This window comes from Aegilops tauschii, chromosome 4 (assembly GCF_002575655.3).
Source record: "Aegilops tauschii subsp. strangulata cultivar AL8/78 chromosome 4, Aet v6.0, whole genome shotgun sequence".
Taxonomy (NCBI): Eukaryota; Viridiplantae; Streptophyta; class Magnoliopsida; order Poales; family Poaceae; genus Aegilops; species Aegilops tauschii.
The window spans coordinates 405844376-405855333 of NC_053038.3; the positions used below are offsets into that span (position 1 = coordinate 405844376).

At 49.9% G+C, this 10958-nt stretch overlaps 1 protein-coding gene across 1 annotated transcript; it reads left to right on the top strand.

Annotated features, from left to right (window-relative positions):
* The first annotated feature begins 7779 nt into the window (after nt 1-7779).
* LOC109758639 (probable inactive poly [ADP-ribose] polymerase SRO2) lies at nt 7780-10540 on the top strand. The gene is made up of 4 exons (XM_020317500.4): nt 7780-8840; nt 9429-9676; nt 9768-9907; nt 10099-10540. Exons 1-4 carry the CDS (start codon nt 8008-8010, stop codon nt 10195-10197), a joined length of 1320 nt encoding a protein of 439 aa, XP_020173089.1. The 5' UTR covers nt 7780-8007; the 3' UTR covers nt 10198-10540.
* The last annotated feature ends 418 nt before the right edge of the window (nt 10541-10958 follow it).

Here is a 10958-nt window from a genome sequence, read left to right on the forward strand (position 1 = left end):
CACCGTCGAGGAAGATCCGAAGACGCATAAGGGTGGCGACGACGAGGGCATGGAGGAGCCCCCCAGCAACAAGCGCCGCAACTACGGCCACTACCATCAGGAGGATGGCCCAACTCACTTCTGCAAGGTCATCCTTGCACCGAAGCTTGAGTGCATCCCCATGCCCCTGGACTTCACCAAGCACTTCGTCGCGGTGCCGACGAAGTTGAAGCTCAGGAAGCACGACGAAGCCTTCGCCGCCAAGGAGTAGGGCCGGGCCACCTCTTTCGAGCGTACTATCGAGTCCGCTTTGAACATGTTTATGGTTTATGCGTTGAACTGTTATATCTGTGGTACTGCTTATATCTGAATTATGCTAGTTGATGCTCTGTTTATACTCTGTTGTGCTTATGATGTGTGCTGCCGAAGTGTGGTGGTAACCTCACCAACTAGCCAAAGAGGTTACCACACATCAGGCCTTGCATACAACCAAACACCACGCCTTGGGTTTGTGGACTAACATGCAGGCAACCAAACACCAGGCAGTGTGGTTCAGCCCATGCAGGTAAGAGGGCATGCAGGCAACCAAACAACATGCATATGGTGCATTTGAGGCTGCATTTGCATAGCCAGGTTGGGTGGAGAAGTGTATGCAATGCGGGTACTGTAGCGCACGGCAACCAAACACGCCCCTAGTGACCCCCCACGCTGGACACGAGTAGGCCCACACATCATCTTTTTTTTCAAACAACCTTATCTTCTTCCCGCATCCTCTCATTTCTTCCCCTCGCAGCCTTCTTTCTTCCTCGCAACGAATGACGAAGCTTTGATATTTCTGCTACCAGCTGCTTGCACAGATGCTTCAAACTACAGGGGTCGGGGAAAACGTAAAGATGACCGGCGGTGCTGGAACTGCTGTCGTCATCAAACTACAACGGCTGCCTGCTGCTAGGAGAGCGAACATGCCACAGTTGCCTGCTACCATGGCCGGAACCGCGTGTATACAAGTGTTGCCACCGTGATCTAAAAAAGCTTCAACCGCGGTTGAAAAAGGCTTCAACCACAGATAGAAAAGATTCAATCGGCACTGCCCAACTAAAAAAGTTGCAACCATTTGATTGAAAGGCTTCAATCATAGGTGTAGAAAGCTTCAACATGGCACCGCGCAGCCGGAAAAAATTCAACCATTGACAGAAAAGCTTAAACTGTATATAATAAAGATTCAACCATCATTAGATTTTGCTACTGCCGGCGAGGGTTTTTGCTACATCCATCATGGAGAACTGCGACCTCGTGCCGGCGGCGGCGATGATTTGCTGCAACCGTTGTCATTTTTGCTACGACCGATGACTTTTTTTGCTACATCCATTCAACGACACATTTTTGCTACCATGGGAAGCTGCATCCGCCTATATGTTTCCTTGACGGAGCTACGTCCCCGTGACGACGGAGAGGGTTATTTACTGCAACGGTCGTCGGCTTTTGCTACGACCGACGAGGAAATTTGCTACATCCATTCATGGCACAGATGTGACGCCGGACGACGGCGACAGTGATTTTGCTGCAAGCGTCGCTATTTTTTGCTACCGTCGGCGAAGTTTTTTGCTACATCCATCTAAATGGCATTGATTGGGCGGCCTTCGTTCATGCAACCCTGGGCAGCGAGCATCGACGATGACTGTGGGAGTTGCGGCCGGCGGCACGGTGGTGCTGCGACGGACGTGATACGACGGCGACGGCTAGGTGCTGCAAGGATAGGAACGTTGGGCGTTTTGCTACGATGGCGACCACGTCCTGCTGGAACCGGCGAGAACAGTGTGCATCAGTCGGTCTAGTCTCTCTTTTTTTGGAAAAGGAGGATTACCTCCGGCCTCTGCATCAGTCGATGCATGCAATCTTAGGGTTCATCTGCCTCCCACCGGCGCCGGCGCCAGTCCGCCTCGTCTCCGGTGACCTTACGGCCATGGGGGCGCGGTGTGATCCCGTCCCTTGCTGGCGAGAGGGCTCCGTTTTTAGATGTTTCTTCGAGTTTTGTTAGGGTTTGTATCCTGCTTAGGAAGGCAAGACGACGACGGCTCTCTGAAGATGGAATAAGGTTCTCCACATCTAACCCCCCATCCCAGTGGTGCGCGTTTAGCATCGCCGGTGGACGTGTGGAGGTGTGTCTCCGGCATATCTATCTTTGGTGGATTTGCTTGGATCTGGTCATCGTCCGTATATATTCGTGTGTCTTCAGGTTGGGTCCTTTCGATCTAGGATACTCTTCATTGGCGTCGGTTGTTGTTCTGATATGCTGGTCCTATGGGACCTTAGCACGACGACTTTCGAACTCTATACAACAAGTTTGCCCGGTTTTGGCGAGGGAGGGACGATGGCAGCGACTCGTTATCGGCTCGCTTAAGTGCTTGTAATTGTCGCTCGGTGGTCTACGGATTTGGATGTAATTTTTATTTATTTCTGGTGTTTGTTTTACTGCCATGATTGAAGATGAATAGATAAAAAAAATCCTCGAAGTAAATTTTAGTTTTATTAGAGATCTTTCTGTTTTTCATGTGTGTTTTCATTTTTGTATTTTTTTTAAAATTTTCAACGGAGGTGGGGGGGGGGGGGGGGAGCAGATTTTTGTATGCGATATACCTTGGTTATATGTTTTATAAAGTTAGACCGTTTACTAAAAGAAATTCAGCGTCAAAATATGTGATCAAATATATATTGTGAATTCTTTTTTTGTGAAAGATATATTGTAAACTCTTGTAGTCTTGTCTCCCATGCTGATGAATCAGTTTTTATTTCAACCAGGCAAATGTAACTAAACTAGTAAATAGGTAGGCAGCGATTGCCATCAGCAGCTCCATTGAAAAGGAAGAAACTAAATCTCGAAAAGCAAAGAGAGCAAATCAATTAGGCCGAGGCAGACGGATCATCACCTCCATTCCATGCATGCTGACACGCATGCAACGAATTCGCCCATGCAAAAGAACCCTTAACCACGTCGTCGTAGCTAGCTAGCGAGGCGCGCTTTGCTTAGTGACATGCATGCTGAGCTCCCGGCCGCGCATGCATGCAGCAGACTAGTAGACAGGCGGGAGAAAGCTACGTAATTCCAAAGAACCGGAAAGGAATGCGTCAAAAGGGGTCAAATGGGTGGAATTCTGACCTTGCGAGCAGCCCCTTCCATCGCAGAAAACCAAAAAGAAAAGGGGCCGCGCATTTTTCTTCTCCCCTCTTTAATCCTGCTCCTTTGAATCCGCCTTTTGTTTGCTCTCTTACGACAAGCCCCTCTGAACTCCGCTGGATATCACGGAGCACGCCCTCGCACCGGCCAAGCTTTGAAAAATTCTTGTGCTAGAGGGACGGAAAAGGAATTTTATATAACATGCTGGGCCTGTGGGGAAAAGATTGTTGCTCGTTTCTTTTCTGCTGCGGAGATGCAGGCCGTTGTTCTTTGCTTTGAGCCAAAGCAAAGTGAGCAAGCGAAGGAAGCAGAAAAGATTTGGAACCCAAACCGAAGCTGAGTAAGCATGGTGGTCATCAGCTAGGCATCAATTCTATTAGTAAAAGAAAACTTAGCATCAATTAAACAAAATCAAAGTCAAGCAAGCTAATCTCCGCCCTCGATCGGGCTCGCATATTCCGACGGAAAAGGCTTGCGGATATGGGCTAGCGAGCGTAAAGCCTATGTAAGGATCGCCTCGTCGTGATGCATCGCCCGCCCGTTTCATCGCGTCGCTATCCGGATGCGTCGTCGCGGCAGGGGGAATAAATTAGGGGCGGCATATTTTTCTGTTGTGAGATACGCACGGGCACGGCCGACCTGAAGCGCTTCAGGTCGATCGGCGAGCTAGCTTAGGCCCTAAGTCTGCGCCACGTACGCACGCAGCTGCCGCCCCCGCGGACCGGCCTGTCTACATGGCTGCAATAAACAAAGTTGGTTGGCTCTATTTTTCTAGTAGTATGGGCAACTGCAACTCTACAAGCGATGGTGATTTGTTAATAAACTGCCTGAATGTTAGATCAGGTCGCCGACGGCCGACCCTAATTCCGGAGACCGAAGAAATCAACCGTTTTAATACCCTGATTTGGACCGTACGTGACAGAGTAGCTGACGCGTCGAGCTACTCATGGTCTGTCTGCGTCCCGATATGCATTATCTGCGTGCACTGCTCCTGATAGCGATTAGATTTAGCCGTATGTCAAGAGAAACCTTAATTTTCTGAAACGGCAGCGTAGTGATACCACACCTCACATGCTCCCATGCTTCAAATTTTAAAAGTCGTATTTGATGAGGCGTTTGGTAGACTGCATATATTTTGAGGTATTTTGCATGTGTGGTGGCTGATTAGGGCATGACTGCATGAATACAAGTCAACAAATTATGTTTTGAATATTAGTTCATATAGTTTGATAGGCTGCATCGCATCACTGAGAAGTTTGATATTAATATTATTTTTATCAAAAAGAAAAAGACTCAAATAGCAAAAAAAATGATAACTCTTGACTCGGGAATCTATCGTAGGATTACATATAGCTGGTATATAGCGGTAGTAACAAAAGAGTTCTCCCCTCGTATAGGTAGGGTTCTTTTCCTCATCCTTCGATGACTAGGAGGCGATGGCCAATCTACCTTGGCTCCATGAAGAGACCAATGCCCCCCCCCCCCTCTCTCTCTGTCCCTTCAGAAATGGGAGGGAATGAGGACCCCGACGCTTTTCAGTCTGGTGGATGTAGGGTTAGGGATAAGGTTAAAGGTTTGTCTCCAATCAACAGTGACGAGACAATGGCATCGTCGTCGACATGTAATAAAGTCTTCCCACCTTGTCCTCGTTTTGGCGGTACATTCTTAGCAGTGTCGAGAGGTGTGTGGAAGATGGTGTATGATCTGGTTCTCCAGTTTTTTTTCTTCTATAGCTTTGTCTTGGTCATGCTGTCTAGCGGAGTAGACAACGTGGTTGTGGCATGTTGGTCCTTCGGCTCTAGTTCCGACCATTGATGGTTGGTTAGTCTCGACATTGTCGAGGAGCATGTGAGATTTGTGTTTTCTGAAATTTGGGTATTGGGTAGACCGTGACTTACCCCTTGGCTCTCCTCCAAGCGAACAGAAGTGGCGGCTAGGGTTTCTACCTCCCGTCGATGCCGCCGCCGATTTTTCCTTTTCTCATGTGGCCTTAAGGCCATGGAGGCTCGGTGAATCCCGGCCTTATCAGCGGGAGTGCTCTGTTTTTATATGTTTCTTTGATTTTTGCTAGGGTTTGTGTCCTGCTCAGGAAGACGAGACGGCGGCGGCTCCCTGAAGATGGAATAAGATTCTCCTTGCCTAGCCCACGTATGTCCCGGTGGTATGTCTAGCATTGTTGGAGGGCGTGTGGAGGTGTGTCTCCGGCGGATCTCGCGGGATTCGGTCGGTGGTTGTCTTTGGTGGATCCGCTCAGATCCGGTCTTCATTCGTCTACACCAGTGTGTCTTCAGGTTGGATTCTTTGCTGGTTGTTGTCCTGGCGGGTTGGTCCTATGGAGCCTTAGTATGATGACTTTCCGACTGTCTACTATGACAAGTTTTGCTCGGCTCCGACGAGGAAGGGGTGATGACGGCGGCGCGCCTTCGGCTCGCTTCAATGCTTGTAGTCATCGCTAGATAGTCTACGAATCTGGATATAATTTTTATTATTTTTGGTATTCGTTATACTGTCATGATTGATGATGAATAGAGCGAAAGCCGGCCCACCTTCCCCCCCGAAAAAAAGATTTATGTTTTTCGGTTCCGTCTAGACATACCTCAGATGTTCTACAAGCCCTCTCCAGTGTTATCTTCTCCGGGGTGACAATCTGCTACGCAAATCGCACCCATTGGCATCTTCTGGTCTACATTGACCGCTCCCCGACAGCTGTTTATGTAAGTCTTTGGGTTTGCTGAGACGGAAGGCTAGAGGCTGCAACGAGCTTTGCATATGGTACACTACGATAGATATAGGAGAAAGAAGGCCTCGACATCTAAAAAACTTAGATGAATTTTTCAATTTTTGCAATGGTGTTTTAAGGGTTTGTTCTACTTAATATATGATCTTTGGCCTTTACGAGAAGGAAAAATAAATAGTAAAAGATTTATCCTAAACACAGGGAGGAATGTATGAAGGGGAATCGATCCGGCCGATGATGACCGGTAGGCTTATGTACACGTAGGCATATGCTCACCAGCCAGAAGATAGGCAAGGGAGGGAAACACACAAAGACAATTTCGTAACTGAACATGGAGGACCACGACAACTGTCAGCACCTACAATGCAAATGCCTATTTTTTTTCGATCAGAGGGGCAATGCAAAATGCCTATCGCTGCAAGAAATCTCGACCAGGAATGAAAAAATATTAATAAACAAACCAAAATACGCATCCTCTTGCAGATATTTTGCAATAGACAACGCGAAAACTTGAGGCATAATTAAGCTGCAGGAGGAGTATTTTCTTTTCTTTTGAGAGAAGGCTGCAGGGGTTCACACAGAAGATAGAAAGAGCGAGCATCAATGGCCTGCAGAAAAATGTTGCGTGCAAGGTGAACCAGACAATTCGAGAAGTGGTCACGCCCAGCGAGGCCGGCCGGGATCCCTGCTGGGAGAAGGGGAAAAGGAACCCGAACACCGGCGGCAAGTTGGTCAGGTCACGTGCGTGCATGCGCTTCGCAGAGGCAGCACGCTACTGACGTTGCCCGGCTGGAACTAACTTGACCGCCACGCAGCACTCGTTGCCAATTCGAAGTCCACCATCCGAACGAACACACACCATACACGAGACGAGATACTACGAACGAGACAGCCCACGGGTTACATACCGAAGAAAAAGGTGTGCCGTGACGATCGAGCCGGTCAACGGCACAACGCGGAAGGTCAGCGTTGTGCTGGAGCTGGGCTGGGCCGGGCTGACGAGTGGGGCCCGTCGGGAAGCCCCTCAGGCTACTTGCTTGTCAAGAAGAAGAAGAGCGTGAACGTGGTGGAGGGAGGGAGCGTCTTAAGCGCCAAGAAAGAGGGAAAACCCCGATTAGGAATACAGTACAGTGTGAGCAGCTGTCGGAGTGAAAGCGACGCGCCGGCTGTTTCGTGCGTGCTGTGCTGATAAACCTGCCACGCAAGGAACGGAGGTGGGGCGAAGGGCAAATTCGGTACAACTGCCCTCCGCTTTCGTACATGGGAGGAAAACAACTGTGATGAAACGAAGGAATTAAATGTCTCCATCACCAGCCTCCAGCTCCTACGGAGAAACTAAAACCAGGGAACGCGACATATTAAAAAAAAACAGGGAACGCGACATATTTATTTTATTTTCTGACATGATTCTTTTATTTAATCTCTGATGGTAGTGTTCGTCCGGTGGTCTCAGACTCTTGATGTAATTTTTATTATGTTTTGAGGTGCTTTGTATTTTTGTGAACTTTGATGATAAATTTGAATTTTCGCAGTGAAAAGGGTGACTTCGTAATTTATTATATTTGTGGAAAAAGATTGCACGTCCTTTGTATATCTGCCCAATTCGATGCTTACTGTAGTACAGTAGTACTATGCTTCGAAACCAAGTTTCCTGAAAAAACAAAAACTTCCAATTCAAGCAAGTAGTAGTTGAAAAAGGGAAACAAGGCAAGTGTGGATTAGGAGAACGGTTACGGGCCAAACTAGACCCATCCAGACTTCTCCACCAAGTCACCTCGGGGCAGGGGCAAAACCGCCATCCGAAGAAAAGATTTTTTTTTTTGTTTCCAGAAAGAAACCGCGCGACCGGGCGTGCCGAGCCGTCTCAAAACTAAACTAAAAGCCGGCACCACGCGCCCATCCTCCCTCCTCTTCCTTGCCGCGGCAGAATACAAAAACCGACGTCCCCGCCGACGTGCGCCTCACGAGACCGACCCGCCCGCCGTCCCACTCCCCCGCTTCTTATATATTCTCGCCCCGCCTCCGGCCCCAACTCCACTTAGACCGCCTCCGCCCACGCATCATCGACGGTGAAGCGTAGGTAGCGAGCGCCTCCACAGATCGGGATCAGGCGGCGATGGACTTCTCCGGCGATGTCAAGCAGGCGATCCCCCGCCCGGCCGTCGCTTTCGGCGGCGTCGGCAGCGCTGGCCCGTCCCCGCTGCTCCGGGGCTGGCGGGAGTTCAGGCGGAGCGGCGCGCCCGTCAGGTTCCTCTGCTTCGAGGGCGGCGCCTGGGCTGATGTCGTGGGCGAGGCGGCTGTGCCTCTGCGCCGGGCGTTCCTGGACGGGAGGGTGGTCGCCGAGGCCGCGTATGGCGGCAGGGAGTTCCTGTTCGACTTCTTGCGGATGGTGCGCATCGACGCTGGCACCGCCCAGGAGGTCGCCATGGGCTGGATTGACGACCGCGGGGCCTGCTTCTTCCCTGTGCCGGACAGCGGGCGGAAGAGGAAGAGGGGCGAGCCTGAGCTGGAGGACGGGGCGTTGTCCGGGGTGGAGGAGGGGTCCGACGAGAGCAGCGACACGGTGGAGTCCGGCAGGGTCAGCAAGGCGGCCCGCGGGGCTTGGGGCAGGGCGGTGAGGCTGGAGGAGACGGACAAGTTCTACCAGGTTGTCAAGAAGCTCTTCCTCAGCGGGATTGCCCCCCGGGTGGGCGGCGGCGTGGCGATCACGGCGGTGCACAAGGTCGCCCAGGGTCCCCGGTGCAGGGCTTTCCAGCAGCAGGGACAGCTCCTGGCCGCTGCGCGCGGCGCCGACGGGGGCAATGCCAAGTTCGCGTGGTACGGCGCGCCGTCGGCGGACGTGGCCGCGGCGGTGGAGCACGGGTTCGGGAGGACCAACAGCCGGGTCCTCGGCCATCGCGCGCACGGCGACGGCGTCCACCTCTCGCCGCCTCAGTCTCCTTACGCCAGGTCAGTTCGGAGTCCTGAATTTGTGGTTTTGAATCTTGAATTCTTGATCGATGGCAAGCATGAACATAGGCATATAGCTTAAGCATAATTTATCAGACACAGTCACCAATTCGGGATTTGTTGCAAATTGCATTCATATTTCCGCATCTCTCGAGAAATATTTGTGTTCATATCTACACTTCAGAAATAGACTTCTAGTTTTAAATCACGAAATAACTTGTAGTACAAAATATTCCTTTGTTCTATTTGCTCTCCTACAGGCTGCTCGGTTGTATCCATGGGCATAACCATATCAACTGATTCCATGTTATTTTAGCCTTTGGTTTCTGTATATCTTGATTCATACTCCTAGCTCAAAAATTAGGGGGAAACAAGCTTGCTTAAACGAGAGTATTAAACTAAATCAGGGTCCTTAGTTTATCTACGAATGCAGTAAGTTGACTGGGTAATGGTTTGTGGAAGGGAGGAAGATGAGCAAAACTGAATCATGTTTCTTGCTACCTAGAGTCCGGGTGATGAAATATGTTCTGAGTGTTCTGTGAAGCAGTACGTAAAGAAACTAACGAGTAAGAAATCATTTTTGTGCAGCGCAATGCTAGCAAATGCAGATGAGAACGGCGAGGCGCACATCGTGCTGTGCCGTGTTCTGATGGGCCGGCCAGAGGCCATCCCAGCCGGGTCCTCCCAGCTCCACCCCAGCAGTGACGATTACGACAGCGCCGTCGACAACATGCAGAATCCCCAGTGGTACGTTGTTTGGAGCAAGGATATGAACACGAGGATCCTCCCAGAGTACGTCGTCAGCTTCAAGTGCCCCAGCCTCCATCAGATGCAAGGTTCGTGAGTTCCCTGTCTGAATTGGTGCTGCAGTTGCTCCCGGATGTGCTTGGATCTCATGTCATTGTTCGTTGAAATTTTGGGTTTCAGGATCATCGGGAGCGACCTCCGCCCTAAAGAAGCCTTCGCCGGTGGCTCGTGACATGTTTCCGACGCTTCTAGCAGAGATCCAGCGGTTCGTGCCATCCTCCAAGCTGGAGACATTGCAGGGGACCTACAATCGCTTCAAGGTAAATTGGTGTTCGTCGCCTAGTCCTAGTCCTTCACATTCATTTTGACGGCCGATCGGCACAGCTGCTGCATTTGATTAACGGGATTGTGCCTAGTTCGTATTTACATCTCATGGGCAAGTTATTTCTGATACTACAAGCACTGAAGCACAGACAAAGTGTACTCAACTACGATTTCCTTTGTGCTGCAGAAAGGGCAGATGAAGAAGGATCAGTTCATCCGGTTCTTGCGCGCCTTCATCGGCGACAGGGTGTTGACAGCAGTTGCCAAGAAACTCCGAGGATACTGATGGACAGTGCAAGGGTGTTCTTCTGCTAGTTCTGTTGTCGTCAAAGTGGTGTGCTGGTGGTGAGGTGGTAGCTCATTCGGCTGACTCCATAGAACCGGAAGGGTGTGCGTGTCGGGTATCAACCAGATAGTTCTTCATTTCTTATGTCGCGGTAGTTTAGCCGAGAATCGTTGTTGATCTCAAGAACATAGAGGGGTTACGGGCAATCTTCCATTAACCAACACAAAGTTAGATTTTATTCTTGGTTTCTGCTATATTTTACTTGGTATTTTGTTACCTGCAATCTGTACAGACTGAAAGTTCTACCAATTTATGCCTGAAAGCAATCATTTGTTCGACGCCAGCCAACAGTTTCTGGCACCTGTATCGAAATACCATTGACATCTCATCATACGTTCAGATATTTTTCGTTTGTCTGATACTCCCTCCGACCGAAATATAAGACGTTGAACTGCAAAACGTCTTACATTTCGATACAGAGGTAGTAGAAGATAACCCGCAGCCTGCATTGATGACACATGTATTAACACAACACAAAGATCAACAACCAAAGGAATATGTTATTGGGTGGAGCAGTACATGTTATGTTGTAAGCATCAACAAGGCAACACTAGCAAGAGCAACACAGGGACAAACTCAGAACTCGCCAAGAGAGCACACCAACACCAGAAACGTCGAAACCACTAACAAAGGGGGACGTAGGGTTCCACCAGCAGGAAGCTGCACCATTGCCATCCCCGAGCAATCCAACACCCAACATT